This window comes from Mesocricetus auratus, unplaced genomic scaffold (genome assembly GCF_017639785.1).
Source record: "Mesocricetus auratus isolate SY011 unplaced genomic scaffold, BCM_Maur_2.0 Super-Scaffold_15014, whole genome shotgun sequence".
In the NCBI taxonomy this organism is placed as follows: Eukaryota; Metazoa; Chordata; class Mammalia; order Rodentia; family Cricetidae; genus Mesocricetus; species Mesocricetus auratus.
In genome coordinates, this window is record NW_024429186.1 from 44,606,672 (window position 1) to 44,624,029 (window position 17,358).

Here is a 17,358-nt window from a genome sequence, read left to right on the forward strand (position 1 = left end):
GCTGGGAAGTCAAGGGCTTAAAAATCACCCAAGCAAGTTAAGCTGAGATGCTACAGGTGGTTGCAGTATGCAGAGACTGAACATGGTGTGCACGTTTCTTGGCCATATACTCAGGGGACTCATTTTTGGTAAGTCCACTTTCTCTTTCAGGCTTGAAGCAGAATTGAAAGTGCCAGAAATTCCAATATACTTTCTGCCACTATTCAAGTACACCTTCCCCCACATCAGAGAAGGACCCATGGACCTGCACTGAAAAATCATTATCTACATCAAGAAAATAATTTTAAATTGGGGTTGCATATTTCATGGGGTTGAAAGTAATTTAATGATATGTATTCACATTTGTACTATCACATGGGGTATCTTCACACTCTAAAAGTCTTGCTCTACCCTCCATTTGGTGACCACTGGTTTTTGGTTTTGTTTTTAATTGCGTCCATCTTTGTCTTTTCATGAAGTCATACAATTGTTACCACACATGACTTTTTTTCCAGTGGCTTTATTTGCTTAGTACCACACACTTGAGGTTCCTTGCTCTTCTCACAGCTTGATTTACCTTTTTATTTTTTCATCGGTTCCTGTATTCATTATTTACTGAAAGACATCTCGGTGATTTCTGAGTTTCGGGAGTCACTAATACAGCTTTTCTAAGGATCTGCATGTAGGTTCTTGCACAGGTGTACATTCTCAGCCCATTTGGATTTTACAGTACAAATAACCTCAGTCTTGTGAGAAACTCCCATCTGCTCTCTAATGGATCCACGCAGTCTAGCATTTCCTCATCAGCAAACGGGAGCTCAGGTTGCTGTGCATCCTAGCCAGCATTTGGTGTTGTCTCTTCTGGATTTTGGTCACTCTGGTAAGTGATAAAACCTGCATTCATTTCCCTCTTGACACCAGTGTGCAGCATCTGCCCATCAGCTTTTCTTTTGAGAGCTGTCTGGGTCTTTGGTTCACTTTTCAAAATCGGGTCATTTGTGGTGGCTGAGTTTTAATTCCTTGCACATCTTGGGTAACATTCCTTTATCTGGTATTAGTTGAAAAGACTTCTTACTAGTCTATGATTTGTATTTTCATTCCTTTGCTTTTCACAGAACAGGTTTTTTTTTTCTCCTCACTTCCCTTCTCCTTCTTCCCTGTCTTTTTGAGATGCTGGGGTCTCAGACTCATGGTCTGCTGCTTGCTAAATTAGAGCTCTCCCACTGAGCTGGCTGAAAATCCAGTCCAGAAACTTAGTCTTTAAAGTTTGTATTATTGCTTCTTTCATCGATTGTGTCTTTACAGGTCATCAACTAAAGCCAGAATTTTTTTCTATCTTAGTTCTGTTTTGCATTTGGGCTATTTGACCTTTTTGCTTGTTTGGTTTTATTTTTTGTTTTTGTTTTTTAGACTGCAGCATGGTCCTCAGCTTCCTACATTTTGCACGTAGATGTTTACTGCACTGTGTGACTTCTGCCCCCTTTTTCCAAAGATCAGCTGACTATATACTCTACGTCTGGGTTTCCATCTCACAGACCTCCTCAAGGCTCTAGTTTTCCTCTCCTTTCATACTGTGTTAGGGGGATCTCTGGTTCCTTCTAGGTGTGTCCTATCCTGCTGTGACACATGAGGGTTATGAATGTGGTCCAACACAAAAATCACAAGCTCAATTAGAATATCATTTTTTTCTTCTAACATGATTGCATAGTTTCTGAGCATAGTTTTTAAGTGATGTTATAGAAAAATGTCAAAATATTGGACATTCTCAAGATTTTAGATACAGTTTGCCAATGTGCACAGAGTAAATTATTGGATTTTGATTGAGATTTCATCAAATCTATCCATCAGGCTGGGAAGCACTGATATCCTGAGTTTTCCTATTTACAAACATGAAATATCTTACCTTTTGGATTTTTAGTTTCTTTCACTGGTTTTATTTTTCTCTTCTAGATCTCCTAGATATTTTGTTAGATCTGTGCCTATAGACTGTATTTCATTTTGAGAGGTGCTCATATGAATGGGGTTGTATTTTGAACTCCAAACTCTACTTGTTTATTGCTGGTACATAGGGAAATGATTTGCTTTATTAACCTGATGTCCTGCAGTATGGCTTCCCTTAAAAAATGTAAATAAATATATATATACATACATACATATATATGCATATATATATGTACATATCTGGAAACTTTGTCTAGCATCCTCTCTGGGCACCTCTTCTGATCCTGGAAGGAACAGACTATCCCAATCTGATCAGACTTGGGAAAGTTTCTCTACCTTGGAGGCAGGGGGTGAGGACATTAAAATAAATGCTCCCTGTCACAAAGGATTGCAGATTTCTTTGCCAAAAAGGTCCAATATGACCCTAATTGATATAAGATAGCGGGGGAAGTGGCACCGAAAACTAGTGTTATGACTGGCCCACTTTCCTTCCTCCTCCTAGAGAAAGGCGCTAAGGCAGGGAGGTAGAGAGAGCTAATTAACAAGTACTGAATGTGACTGTCCTCTGAGTCAAGCTGATGCCATGTTGGGGAGTTCAGCAGAGCCCGAGCGAATCATCCCAGCTGGGCTTGTTGAGTGTTTACACCTCTCATGAAGGGCTGGGAGGATCACAAGATGCTCCTCTGGGATCCAGCAGTTCCCTACCACCTGTTTATGCAACACAGTCTTAATGGCAGGATTGGTGCAGCACTGGAGTATCTGGCTTGGGGAGACTAAAGAAGGGGTTGCATCAATAGGGCTAACAGGAAGTCCTCCATCCCTGCTGGGTAAAGGCTTTTAGGGGAGGGGTACCCACACCACTGTAAGCAACCCCTCACCTATGCTTTGTACGTAAGCCCAATAAAGTCATTGATTCTCCAGAGTGAACCTTAATAGGATGGTGCCCAAGTTTGTCCTTTGGACTTTAGGGGGAGGGGTAGATGTTGCCTATGGCTCCCCTGAGAAGGAATTTTAACAAGTACTATGAACAAAAACTACCCCTTTGAAGAAACTGTCTATTTTCTCTGAAAACCCAAACCTATCAAAGTTTGACAAAAAGCTCATCTCATTTGCTTAGGAGGTTGAGCTTGGGCCAGGATGGTTAGGACAACTGAATCTGAGGTCAGCCTGCACTTCAAAGAAAGCTCTGTGTAATAGTGGGTGATACAGTGAGTAACCTCCTCAGAGCAAAACCAAAACAACAAAATAAGCAGCCTTTGGCTGCCAATCCTGTGCACATGTTTGTTTGATACCATGGAAACACAGTTGATAAAAACACAGTGGCAAAACCATGCCAGGGAAGAGATCAAAGGCCAGGTCAGGCATTTTCTTCACTGTCCAGATTATTTCAAAACGTGTTATGTGTGTGGGTATTTTGCCTGCAAGTCTCTGGCTGCATACCACATGTGTGCACAGTGCCTGAAGAAACCAGAAGTGGGTGCTGGGAATTGAACCCAGATCTTCTGCAAAGGCAAGTGTTCTCACAACCATTGAGCAATCTCTCAAGCCCCAATATATATATAACATTAATATTTCTTTTTGTGAATGATTTTTTCTAGATTAGACACCCAGACATAGAATTGTTGGTTCCTCTGCACTAAGTACCCATAACTACTGAGCCATTTATCTTGTCCCCTCAACAAAATTTTAAACTTGAGTGAAATTTATATTGTTATGAGGGAGCATACAAAAATGTAACACAATGTAAACACCAGAGTTAATGAGCAGAACTCAGTAGTTAGAGCCTATAAATAACCTGGAGGCAGGAAGTCCTGGCTCCCTTACCCTAAATACCCCAAAGCTAGTGTTTACTCAACTACCTGTCCAGGAGCTGCCCAGCCTTCAGTTTCCTGTGTTCTCCACCCAATGGAAACCCCTGTAAGTTTTCCCTCCCGGAATCTGTCATTTGGAATGATTATGATCAAACCAATGTGTTTAATCTTGCTTGGGAAGATGGCCTGCCTGGAAAATACAGGGACTAGAGTTAAGATCCCCTGAATCCATGGAAAAAAGCAGGGGTCGTGATGGCCTACAATCCCAGCACTCTGGAGGCAGAAATAAGGGATTCCCCAAAACAAACAAGCAAGTTAGGCTAGCCAGAATCAGGAGCTGGAATTGGCACACTCTGGGTTCAATAAGAGGCTGAACTGCCTCAGTAGGGTGGGAACTGATTAATATACCTATGTCAACTTCAGGACTCCATATGCATACACATATACATGCAAACAAGCTTGTTCACACAACATGTGAACACACATGCTATCCAATTTACTGCATATAAACCCACATCAGGCTGCAGAAAGGTTGCAAAATTCTAGATGGAGCACAGAATGTCACTGCTAGAAGTGAGCATTTCCCCAGCTACTGCCAAAGTTGGGTAAATGAAGACTAAATGGACTATAATGATCTAAGACCTTCACATCCTGCCACGTTTCTATCCATATATCGAAGGCAAGCAAGACTCTACATGGTTTTGTATGTAGCTCTACACTCACAGAGAGACTGGAGCCTTTTTAGGATAGGTTGTCTGACATGCAGATGTCTCTCCTGTCTGAACACCAGCTGCAGAGATTAGATTAACATGCAGTTATCTGGTAACTTAATGGCAAGCAAAACTGGTGGCAGTTATCATAACACTGAGTCCATCCAAAGAACAGAAAGGTCAGGGTTTGGAGGAGTTGACAGTTGCTTGCCTTCAAATTGGACTGAGCTGAAAGGAAACCAGCGGGAAGCCTCTGTGTTCCAGGGTGTTAATAAAACCCGTCTTCCTCTACACTGGTGGTATTTCTCATACTGATGCACACCAGAAATGCACCACGATGGGAAGGTGTTGATTCTGGGGAGTAGAGCTCCAGGACACCTCACTCAGATGTGCTACACAGTCCAAGTACACAACAGGAAACTACGTTCCTTTGACTCCAGCATGAACACATTAAAAAATACATATATAGTTCAGACTTACTGGTTTGCAACATTTAAATTCAATGGTGTAATGCACCAAGTAGTATAATGATGCTATTTTAATAATTCATAGAAAACACATGTACACCCAATGAAGTCATCTTTATTGCATATTGCTATTTTAAAAAATGTACAGTCTCATAACACACATACAACATCCTTTTTTCTTGGTTCTGTAACAACAGTCTTGCACCTAAAGACTAAGTGGTTCCAACTATTAAGCTAATAAGATACGAGACATTTAATTAAGTTTAAAAAGTATAATGCTTTTTCTTTTTAGCATCATTAAAAAAATCTTTAAAATACATATTCAAGAGAGAAGAGTGGCTACTTATACCAGCACCAGTCTAAAAAGTAGATTTTTCATTTGTTTGTTTATAACAATGGCACATGGAATTACCTGCACACAGTTTTTTGGAAAATAAACAAATATTGGGAATGGCAAAGGAGGCCTACCAGGATGGCTTACATCAAAGTGAGGATGGTTTTAAAAGGGCAAGGGGACATGCTACACAAACTTGCTCTCTGTTTTGAGTCTTTCCACAGTTCCAAAACTGAGCTCGACCAAACTTTTCCTGCTATAAGTAGAAAAGAATATACATAGAGGCACTTAGTCAGGGATGGCAGAAGCCATCATTCCATCCCATCCTCCTCCCCTCCAAGCTCGCTGAGCTATGTCTCCATCAGCAGCACCACGGCCACGGTGTGTTTGCCCACAGTGTAGCTTGGGGCCAGGAGTCAGCTCTGCTTTGTACCTGTGACTGCTTTACTGAAGAGCCATTTACTTACATAGAATGGGTAGAAAGTCGCTATGTTTGCAACAAGGAAAAACAAAAAGTAAAAAACCACAGCTCTTGACAATTCTTAGAGCACTGTTTCACAGCTTTTACACAGCACAGATCCCTTGCCATCTGCACTAAGCATTTTAGTTCATACAGATTTTTTAAATAGTATGATTCCTTGTCTATTCTGCACATTGGCATTCTATCGTCCCTGAAAACCCTATTGAAGTGTGAACTCCTTGGTGGGCAGGGACTCTGTCTTGCTTACCACTATAGCTCTACTATGCCTGGTACATAGTAAGTGCTTAATAAATATTTGATACTTGACTGAAAAACTCAGTTTAGTGAGTAAATAATATTCTAGTGCAATAGGAAAAACTACTCTCTCCACAGGAAACCCAACCACAAAAGAATAGATGGAAAACAGAAAACACTAGTCCCTCCCCACACCCGAGTACAAATAAATAAAGCAAAAGAAAATAGTAACAGTCCTCTTTACATACCATATAACTTAACGATACTAAGAGTTGGCAGGTCAGTGGTAAGCATCTATATTTATTTTCTAATGTTCATTGTTTCATCATTTCTCCCTGAGAGCTTTGTGTTTTTGGATTGAAGTTGAACAGGTAGCGTCACTGACACACAATTGAAAATGACAACACGTAACAGCAATCGCTTCAAATATTCTTTGAGATAAATAGATCTGAGCATCCCTGTAGATACTGTTGACATTTTGTGTCACTGTGAGTGTCCTTTATCCCAAGATATGCAGCGTGGCCTACACAGGAAACAGAAGACACCCCAAAAGCACCCCACATGCCTTTAAAAAGAATCTTCAGGGAGTTCTTTCTTCCACTAAGTCTTCGGGGGGAAATTTTATTTTCCAGGTTTACAAATCTGTATTGTTAGGTCAAGAAGGTTCTGGAAATCCTGGCCTTCAGCCAGGATGCAGGTGACATTATTTTTATTTTTCAAAAAAAAAAAGAAAGAAAGAAAAAGAAATCACCAAGAGCACTTGGCAGAAAAGTCGATGAAATTAGGGGGAAAAACCTGGTGTTCACGTTTTAAATATACAAAAGAATTGTGACTGACGTTCTATATGATATGAATGTGTGCAAGATGTTCTCAACAGACATCTGTAGACTGTACCCCAACAGCAGCATCGGGACCTTGAAGCTGTTCTTCCAAGTTAGTCACTGATGCAGGCAGCAGTGCCCGACTGGAACCACCAAACTCATCCAGATCTGTATTTTCCAACTCCATTTCTACCAGTGAAAATTGTCTCACTACACCAACTCTGGGAACCATAAAACACTCCACAAGACAAGTCTGTTTTTAACTTCCTGTTTTCTTCTTTTCTTCCTTTTTTTTTTGTTTTTTTTTTTTAATGTTAAGGAATGTCTGTTATCTGTTTCAGGAGGGAGAATTGTGCTTCTGAACATTCAAGGTGTTCAGGGAAAGAAAATGAGCCCCACTCGATATGAATGCATACCTAGAGAGTTTCTGAGCACACACATTAACATAAACTTTTTAAGCATACACATAGGTCCCCGGACAACACTCAGACTTCTATATACATTTTCACATATATACACATACATTTACACACACATTCACACCTTCACTCACAGGTGAGAGAAGAAATTGCCACTGTTTTGATTGCAAGGCAGTGTAATGAAAGTTCTAGTCAGGCCAAAGGGCTACTACTGCGCTTTCTAGAAAAGGATGCAAGAAAATCAAAAATTCAGTTTTGTGATTGGTCGCTCCCGGCTACCATCTGTCACCTGGTTGGAAATGCGTTTGCGGTTCCGTTTGAGTTTGGAGAGGTCTTTGTCAAACACTTCTCCCGAGCGTAAAGCTGAGACCAGGTCGTCAAACTCTCCGCTTTCTTCACTGTTCTCCTTGGCCTTCCTCATCTTGCGCTCCCTCTCCCGTTGTTCTTTGAGCTGTGCATAGAGAGAAGCCTCTTAGGATTGAGGAGTATTTTGTTTTCAGCATAGAAGAATTCTGTGCCATGGGGTAGGGAGTGAATCTCTTACGTTCAGCCATGCATCAGCTGTACTGCTAACCTGCATGGGTGATGTAAATGCTAACTGAAAAAGCAATGGGCAATGGGAGAATAATGACCCTTCCCAACTTCTAAGTCAGTTTCGTTACATTCTCTCTCCGTCTCTCTCTCTTTCTGCATTTGAGGGAGTTAACAGGTAATTTTGGGCTATTATAAAGGATGCTAATGTCCTTTTGAAAACTTATAATTGTTTCTAGAATGTAACTTCTAAGGAGATCCACAGGATTTTTCAGTCTTTGGAGAGAAACTGGCAAATTGCTCAGGAGAAATGTGGTGTGGATCTAAGCTACCCACGTCACTCTAGAATGCACGGTTCTCCCCTCCTCGACAGTGCAGCACAGTGCTGTGGAAACAAAGGCCTGGGTCTGGGTAGTACCTGGAGCACCTGTCTATTATGGGGCCCTGCTTGCTACCCAGTAGCACCGAAGGGAAAGGCTGAAGCACAGAAAATGGAGGGCTGCAGCAAGGGCGCCCAGGAGGACATGCTGGGTGAGCCTCCTCTCACCTGAGCCTCCAGGCGAGCCCGCCTCTCCTCCTCCTCTTTCCTTCTCCTCATGTTCTCATTCTCCTGTTTCGCTTCTGCCACGGCTTGAAGAAACTGGTCAAAAATCCCGAAGAACTCATCTGGCTGTATTTTGCCAGCCTCCTCTCCAAAGTGCTTCACTGCTTTAGTGAACTGGAGAAAAAGATGAAAGAAGACCTCAGTGTTCCAAGAGAACTGATTCCACAGTCAAAATGGATTCTCCCTAGAAGGCTGAAAGCTCAAATATAGCAGATGGATTTTAGCCAGCCCATTATTTATCTTCAGCTGCTGAACACACCTACTCGTCTTTGCAAAGCTGGAAACTGAATACTCCCCAACTTCATGTATCCTGTCCACTTCATTTCAGCTTAGCATCTATGATTTCCATATATGACTTTGTCTTAACAAACAACAGTAAATACAAGAAGGCAAAATACTGAAGGACACGACACCCAAGACCCAGAGACTAAGAGCAAGCACAGCAGGGGTCGGAAACCTTGTACTTTAAGCTTTCCTTTGAAGTACTTTAATACCATTTATTGGGGCCATATGGTGAATATGAAAAACAAATGAGACCCAGGACTTCTGGGCTGCTTTTTCCTATCCATAAGTAATGCTAATGTTGTCTATAGGCTCCCCCGCTCTAATTAGGAAAGAATAACTGACTGTGGAGTCATTAATGCCATCCACAGTTTCTGATTGAGATTACTTTAGGTCAACCCTACAATGTCTCAGAAATCCATTTACTGTCTCTTTCCTGACAAATACGAAGTTAGGAATAATTTTAAAAATTTAAACAAAATATAAAGTAACAAAACAGTATTGCAGTTTCTTTTCAAACCTCCTAACTGTTTCTGCTTACAGTTCTCTGAGGGATTTCCTTAGTAACTTGGAGAGTTTGCTATCCCAAGTCTCAGCATCACCTGGACTACCCAAAGACAGTGCCATTACTGTCAGCACTGAGCTCCTGTGGTGGGAAGGGCCCAGTGTTGCTGGCCCTGTGCAGCCCAACTCAGAGACTAGGCTTCACACTCAACTGAATTCTCTTTCCTGTGCTACTCAACCAGGCTTTGATCAGACCTTATTCAGATCACAGCAATTCCATGGTTTTTAATTGGCTTGAATTTTCTTGCATTATCTATATTGCTAAAGCTTCTGATATTTTAGTAATATTATGCATGTTTTCCATGTTCTTATATATATAACAATTTTGATTAAGATATGCATATTTGTACATATTTCATAATTATTTTAAATTTAGTTATCATGTGTGCATACGTGTAAGTGTGCCGGTGCACGTGTGCCATGTGGAGGTCAGAGGACAACTTTGAGAGTCACTTCTCTCCTCCTGGTGGGAGGTCATCAGGTCATCAGGTTTGCATGCAAAGTGGTTTTACTCACTGAAGCATCTTACAGGCCCTCCTATTTTAAAATATATTTTCCATCATTTTCTCTTAATGTGGAGCTGTTCTCAATGTTTTACTTATTTGGAAAAATTCTATTACAAAACAGAACTCTTTAGGGAGAAACATAACATTCTTCACACACCACATTAGAGTAGTCTAGCTTGATTCATGGTTTTATAAGCTTATTTCTAAAAGTTCTGGAATGAACAAAACAGCAATAAACAGTCTACAGCTGAGCTTCTAAAATATTCAAGTTCATGCACTTTAAGCCATCATGGATGATCTTTTTATCTAGGAATTCTAGAGATGATGAAGTCATGTATATTTTAGTCTTGGAAATGTGAAAGAACCTCAGGCTAGATTAATGTTCCCACACACACACACACAAACACAGGGTTCTCTGCATGTGCGCTTAAATAAATAAATAAACAAACAGCCCAGTTGGTTCTGTATTTTCGCTCCTTGATGAGGTGGGTCATACATCAGGACTCCAGGTAGGAGGAGACCCCTTCTTTTACAAACATAAGAATGAACAGGATTCTCATGTTGGCAGTTTGAACCATACCCAGGGATAGTGTCTGTCTTGTTTTTGCTGTGGTATATCAGAGGTGGGTCTCTAATGGTGACCATGTGGCACATACTGTTTCCTTATTTATTTGGTATGCCTGGAAGGTAGTACTGAGATTAGCTGATGTTTGTGAACACAGCCTCTGACCTTGAGATCAATAAACCACACCAAATAACTCAGTCTGATTACTGGGAAATAATGCCTACTACTCAAGCTTGAAGGAGAGACTAAAGCAAAAGGAGTATGGTGTCAGCTGAAAGATTGTACAGGTTAGTTTTTGTCAACTACACACATCTGGGACGAGTGGCGTTTCAATTGAGGAATTGTCTACAACAGACTGGCCTATGCACAAGTCTGGGGGGGCGGCATTTTCTTGATTAAGGATCGATGTTGGAAGACAGGGCTGCCCTTTGGCAGATGGTCCTGGGTTGAATGAGGAAGCAGGCTGAGCAAACTGTGGGGAGCAAGTCAGTAAGCAGCACTCCTCCATGGCCTCTGCATCAGCTCCTGCCTTGAGTTCCTGCCCTGACTTCTTCATGTAGACAGTGATTGGGACATCTAAGGCAAAGAAACCCTTTCCTCCCCAAGTTGCTCTTGGTCATTTTATCACAGTGCCAAAAGCAAACTCGGAGATGGGCAGTGTAGAACTCTGGTGGAGAATGGGCCTAATATCACCCATGAATAGTAAGAGGGTACTTGAGGGAAGATATACCAAGGGAGCATGCTTAGAAGTCTTGGTTATTACCTAACAAAAAGTTATTAGCCTTTCTGCACAAGTAAACAGTGTTTAAATAGAAAGAACCACAAAACAGAAACGTCTTACTAAAATAAGGTTCCTTTGTAATGAGGCTGTGATGTGAAATGCATCTGTTAACATGCCCCTCATATTTGCAGAGACGGTATCCTGTCCCCTGGGGGCTCTGTCTCAGATGAGCTTCCTACACAGAGATACATGACCTTGGTCATACCTGCTCCTGGATCTCATCACCTACCCCAGTTTCAACCCAGAGGAAACCAAGGAAAAGGTGCCACCATCCCAAGCCTTCAAAGGCTTGCATAGGCAAAGGTAACAAAGGATAGTTAGACAGACACTAATGGCCACCCTGGAGACAAAAATATGGCTGTTCCACGGAGCAGCCGAGTCTGGAAAACAATTCTCTGTTGCCGCATTTCCTGGCTGTGATGTTCGAACACTACTCTTGCTTCTTCCCAAACAAGAACATGGGAGCTTAGGCCTGAAGGACCACGTGATTAAGTGCACAGGGAAATTTACCAGCTCCTTAGCTTCTGCCAGAAGATCTTCAACATCTGAGAAGCTGAAGCTAGCCACAGTGATGAACTGGCTGACAACGGACACAAACTTGTCTCCAGGCTGTGGGGGCTGAGACTTCTGATATTCCAGCTCCTGGAACACAGAAAGCAGATGCTGATGGCGTAGTTTCATATGCACTCACACCTTGTCTCTTATTCCACAGAACCCTGGATAACTCAGATAGCAAACACATCTGAAAGACCTCATGTTACTCCACCTCTCCACCTTTCCCCTCTCCACACCAAGGCCATGCCTGTGTGCACAGACATATCTGAAAACAGCTACTTAATTTTCTGAGTATTTTACCAGGGTGATTTCTTACTCTGACTTTAGAAGCAAGTTAACATTTAGTTCAAAGCAATGAACCCAAACAAACAATAGGAGCACATTGGATTCAAAGTATTTATGAGGGAAAAGCTGAACCTGCTGGTTGATGCTCTGGTGCAGAATTGTGGTGTCTTGATTTTTCTCCCCCCCCTTCTTCTGCCATTTCTATTTACTTCCTAACCCATGGTATCTAGGTCAGCAGAGCTGCGGCTAGAGCACGTGGTAACATAACCGCCCTTCCCTTCTTGTCCACAGCAATAGGTTTTGGTGAATGGATAGGTAGGAAATGAATCTTTTGTCAAGTTTCCATTTTCTCCACTACCACATAGATGACTGAAGTCAAATTTCAGTAGTGAAGTCCAGCCATTTTGAAACACATATTCTTAACAGTTTCAGTACCCCAGCATCATTGTCTCCATGGCACAGTCACACAGAGCTTAGAGGAATTTAATTCTCTGCTCCAAGTCAAGGAGCTGATCAATGGCAGAGGCAGAGTTTGAGCTCAGTCTTCCTGCTCCAGTCTTGGCGATTACTGTGCTAAGTGCACCTGACTGGCTGACAGTCACAAGTCTTTCCTGTCCCCTCTTTGGCAAACCCTGCTGAGCAGGAGTGTAGTGCTCAAGGGTTAAAGGTTCTGACTCAGACTACTGATGACATGTCCTTAGTGGCAGACTGCTCTGGACCTCAGTGCCTTCCATTCTGAGAGGACAATATCCATATGACTATGAAAAATCAAATGAAATGACAAGAAAAAGAAAACATAATTAAGCCAGCTCTGAAAGGAAGACATCACCACGGTTTTAGTACCTTGGTCTAGAAGTGTGTGTGTGTGTGTGTGTGTGTGTGTGTGTGTGTGTGTGTGTGTCTGTGCTGGTGCAGGGATGGTGAACCATCTTAAAGGGTGTAATTATCCAATCACTATATCCAGATTTATCTCCGATACTTCACACGGCATCACTGACTTGGACAAAGCATAATTAGAACACACAAATATTTGGGTGAGTTAAGCTCTGTTGCCTCCCAATATGTCCAGTTATAGCTAGATATTTCTGCTGCTAGGGTCAGAGAAAGGCTTCTGCCCTAGTTGGTGTTTTTGTTATCTTGATACAAGCTAGGGTCATTTAGGAAAAGGGCATCACAACTGAGAAAATGCTCCAACTACATTGGCCTGTAGATATATTTTTAGGGTATCTTCTTGACTAATGATTAAAATGAGAGGGCCCAGCTCTTTGTGGGCTGTGCAATCCATAGGAGGTGATCCTGGGTGGTGTAAGAAAGCAGGCTGATCCAGTCATAAGTGGAAAGTCAGCAAGCATTATTCCCCATGGCCTTTGCTTCAGTTCCTGCTTTGAGTTCTTGCTCTGACTCTTGTTGCTGTTGTAATATGAAAGTGTAAATGAAATAACTCTTTCTTCCTCCCTAAGTAGCTTTTAGTCATGGTGTTAGCTACAGCAAAAAGAAACCTCAGCTTCTGCAGTCCCGTTCCTATTAAGAGCACGGTGCACCATGTGCCTGGCACCCAGGAGATGATGCAGCATAGTAGCCATGCTTTAGCAAGCAAAGCACATCCCTGGACCACCACCCTGACCTGGTGTTGGTCTGTGCTAACTCAGACACAGGGCTCAAGAGTATCCATTACCTGTCTTAGGGATGACACAACTGCCACTCATGTCTCAAGAAAGTCTATATGAAAAGGAAATGGTACCCACTTAAGTTTCTCAAGCAATCCTGGCCAAAAAATGCCCTGGGAAGGCTGGGCCTTCTGAGATCTGTGGAGGGATGTCCAGGTAGTCATAACATACTTCTTTTATCTCCCTTTAGTCTCCAAACCCTCAAAATCATGCTCCCAAATCTTAGCGGGGCAAAAAATTAAATTTTTATTAGTACTGTCTTCAGTGAATTCAATACAGTCTAGGGTATAGTTTGTGATTAAAACAAGAGAAACGGGGGTGCCATGGCATTTAGTGATAGATGACCTGTAAGGTATTTAAGAGAATCAGTAACCCCACCCAGTACAGACACAGCCAACCAGGCGGGGCTGTGATAGGTGGCTCTCATCCCTGGCCTGGCTCCCTGGGGCTGCATTCATGTAGCACTCCTGGTGCTGTCCTGCACAGCTGTGCCACATTCTCCCAAGTCCCCGGGTCTTCTGACACATTCCTGTGGCTCCCTTTTATCTGCCCTATCTGGGCAGTGCCCTCCTGTGTGCCTTTTACACCATCCTGCTTCTAAGCCGTGGCTGTTGTTCATCTCCAGCAGGAGCACTTCCTGCAGAACGTCAGTCAGTCTCGGGCCTCCATCCAGCCCTTTCACCACGCTCCTCTTTATCACTACACTTATCTAGACAGGGTCCTGCCGAGGGAGCTGGAGCTCTCGGCCCTGCAGCATTAGAAGGCAGGGACTCCGGGTCACCATGACCTTGTGCCATGACAGTATGGCCAAGGGCCTGCTCAAAAGTAACAGAAGTTGCATCAGTCTTCAGAAAGTTAAACATCTAACAGTAATAGAACATGTAAATCAAGAGGGTCCTTGAAGATTGCCTCACCTGGGCCTCTCATTCTAAAGAATCCTACCTCCCTGGTGAACTGGTGAATCCCCAGGCCCACTTCCAGCTCCCACTGCAGTGAGTCCCTCAGGACATTTGGCTGCATGGAACTGAGTTGTCATACTTGTGTCTGCTACGTGGTGGTCATTCTGTCTTATGGAATCATGTTTACCCTGGACAGAGCACTTGCCCAGGGTGCGTGCTCAAGGTCAGCACACCAGCAGAACAGAGGAGAGACTGGCGGTTGCCAGGGAAGCAGGTACTCACCATCTCTACCGCTTTCAGGCCGCCTCTCAAGGTGCTTATCTCTTTGTCCAGCTCAGTCATGCTGTTGGAAAGAGCAACATCTTAGCAGTCAGCACGAAGATTACAGGAGTAACACACCAGGGCTTGAGACAGCTGATGCTTAGACAGAGAGAGAGAGAGAGAGAGAGAGAGAGAGAGAGAGAGAGAGAGAGAGAGAGAGAGAGTGTGTGTGTGTGTGTGTGTGTGTGTGTAATCCAGAGCCAGTGAGATGGCTCAGTGGATAAAGGGGCTTGCTGCCAAGCTTGACAACTTCAGTTCACTCCTCAGGACCCACATGATGGAAGGGGAGAACAGACTCCATAGTTGTTATGACTTCCAAAGACTTGTCATGGCACATGCTTGTATACACACACACACACACACACACACACACACACACACAATGATAAAAAGATTCCTCCCTTTTACTCTCAGAACCCACAAAGGTTACAGCATTTAAAAAGAATATGGAACTTACATGCAGAATTTTTTTGTACATTTTTATCTTCCTCAGCCAGGAAGTATATCTTACAGGTTAAAAATAGAAGAAAAATGTTCCCATGTGTACAAAAATATTTGATGTTCGAATCACAAACCCTCTGCTTCAGCACATTGCTGTATGAAGGAATGAGCACCTGCCACACTCTCTCAGACAGTGGCTCCCTGGAACCCCACACAGTCCGCATGCTGTTGCTGCTCACCACGGGGCAGCACTGACTGCGGACAGCACTTAGCCTCAAGCAGCAGGCGTTTTTCTGAGAATTGTCCTGGTCACTTTTCATTTTCATTGCCTTCTTTGTTTTTTAGTGGAGACTCTATTTTACAGCTTTTAAGCATTAAAGATTAATTCCTACCATACCAAGGCCCTCACCAATACTTGATTCACTCTAATAGACTGGTTTCTTATGTTACCTACTATATTTGCTACCAAGTTCTACAGAGTGAGATAATTAGCCTAGTTATTCTAGGTTGTAAATTCACTGCAAAAGGCACAGCTTAAGTATATGTCTATCAAGGGGTGGGGGGTGTGTGGTGGCAGCAAGGAAAGCTGCCTGATTCCATCTCTGAAACAGCACAAGATTTGTGGGGAAAGTCTGGCGACTTTCCATTTTATTTTTAGTCCCTCGATTTGCATAAAGACTGCTTTCCATTAAACAGTTGCTTGGTTCCAAGGAGTGTGTGTATCTGTGAAAATGACTGGCAGCTCCCTCACATGGAAGCTTCTATTTGCTCCACCATGTGTCCTCTTTACCTCAGGGTTACCAGTGTTTAATAGAGCAGTTGCTCAAAAGCCTTGGTGAGACTGAACCTTTGGCCTCACGTTAGGCAAGTGTTCTGCACTTGGCAACATCCTCAGCCTTTATTTAATTGTGTTGAGCCAGTTTCCCTCAGTTGTCCAGGCCAGTCGTGACCTCACTTTGTAGCCCAGGCAGGTACTGAGTTTGCAACCCTCCTGTCTCTGTTTTCTGGGCCAGAGATGCTGGGATTACAGGCCTGTGCCAGCAGGCCTGGCTGCTTATGCTCTGGCTACCAAGAAAAGCAGGCTTTATATGATGGGGTGGTGAGTATTCCAAAGGACCTAGAACGAATATACATCCTTTAACACATTTGAATAGTTTGGGTGTGATTCAAGCTTTCTTTCATACAGTGTTCAGAGGGAAGGGAAGAGAGGGACCACTTCACGCATTTGCACTTTGGTGCGGTGCCAGCTAAGAGTCCCACGCCGCACAGACAAGCTGGTAAAAGGAAAGCTGTCAGCATACTCACTTGACTTTTGCTGCTTGAGGAATATCCCGCAATTCTTCATGTAAATGGAGGACTTTGGGGTACTTATTCTCCACAATAGTTATTAGATAGTGCAAAAGGGTAATGTTCCTAAAATTAAAGAAAAGGAGAACACTCAACATGATTAATCTGCATATGATTTATATACTCAAGGGGCAGGAACCAAAATACATTAAGAATTGGTAGAGTGGCCTAAGAACAGTTGTTTAACCCATTAAGGAGAGCAGTTGATTAGAAGCCTAAAGGTACTTTGCAAGTTGAGAAGAACTCACTGTTGTAGTCATTGGTTATGTTCTCTTAAGGTTTCATCTGAAGGTGGTTGGACAGAAAGGCCCTATTTCAGAGCCGCTGCTGGAAGCTGACTGTAACTGTGCCATTACACATATAATGTCCTTGCAGCTGTGAAATCAATTCTAATTTTAGCAGTTCTTCAGTTCTTAATTGCATGACCCTTAGTAGTTATAACAGCTGTTGGTGCCATTTCCCTGTCTGGTGATGACAAGGTTGAACCTTGACTGACCTGGGCTGGGAAGGGGGGTGTCTGATAATGCTATCGGGCAAAGCTGTGTTAGTCTGGTCCTGCTGTCACCAGTCCTACTGCACATTACAGTCACCTGGACTCCAGATGCCTGGGCCAACACCAGACATCCATATAATTGGGATGAGGTGGGGCCAGGTATGGATATTTATTAATTTTCCCTGGTTAGTCTAATTCAGATGAAGAACTACTAGTCTACCAAAGTTGTTATAGTTAGGAGTATACAAATCCCATTTTAGCAACATTTCCATCATTAGACAGTTTGCTAATTTACAAGGCTAAGCAACAATCTCCCATGC

General features: G+C 42.8%; 1 protein-coding gene across 3 annotated transcripts in view; it reads right to left on the minus strand.

Annotated features, from left to right (window-relative positions):
* Positions 1–5,003: 5,003 nt before the first annotated feature.
* Positions 5,004–17,358, minus strand: part of Daam1 (dishevelled associated activator of morphogenesis 1) — a 161,925-nt gene continuing 149,570 nt past the window's right edge. For all 3 annotated transcript variants that reach the window (XM_040742959.1, XM_040742960.1, XM_040742958.1), the window contains 5 exons: positions 16,504–16,611; positions 14,719–14,779; positions 11,541–11,672; positions 8,276–8,446; positions 5,004–7,648 (listed from right to left, as the gene is read on the minus strand). In XM_040742959.1, coding sequence (XP_040598893.1) covers positions 7,439–7,648; positions 8,276–8,446; positions 11,541–11,672; positions 14,719–14,779; positions 16,504–16,611 — 682 coding nt within the window. In that variant the 3' untranslated portion in view covers positions 5,004–7,438. The remainder of the gene's footprint in view (positions 7,649–8,275; positions 8,447–11,540; positions 11,673–14,718; positions 14,780–16,503; positions 16,612–17,358) is intronic.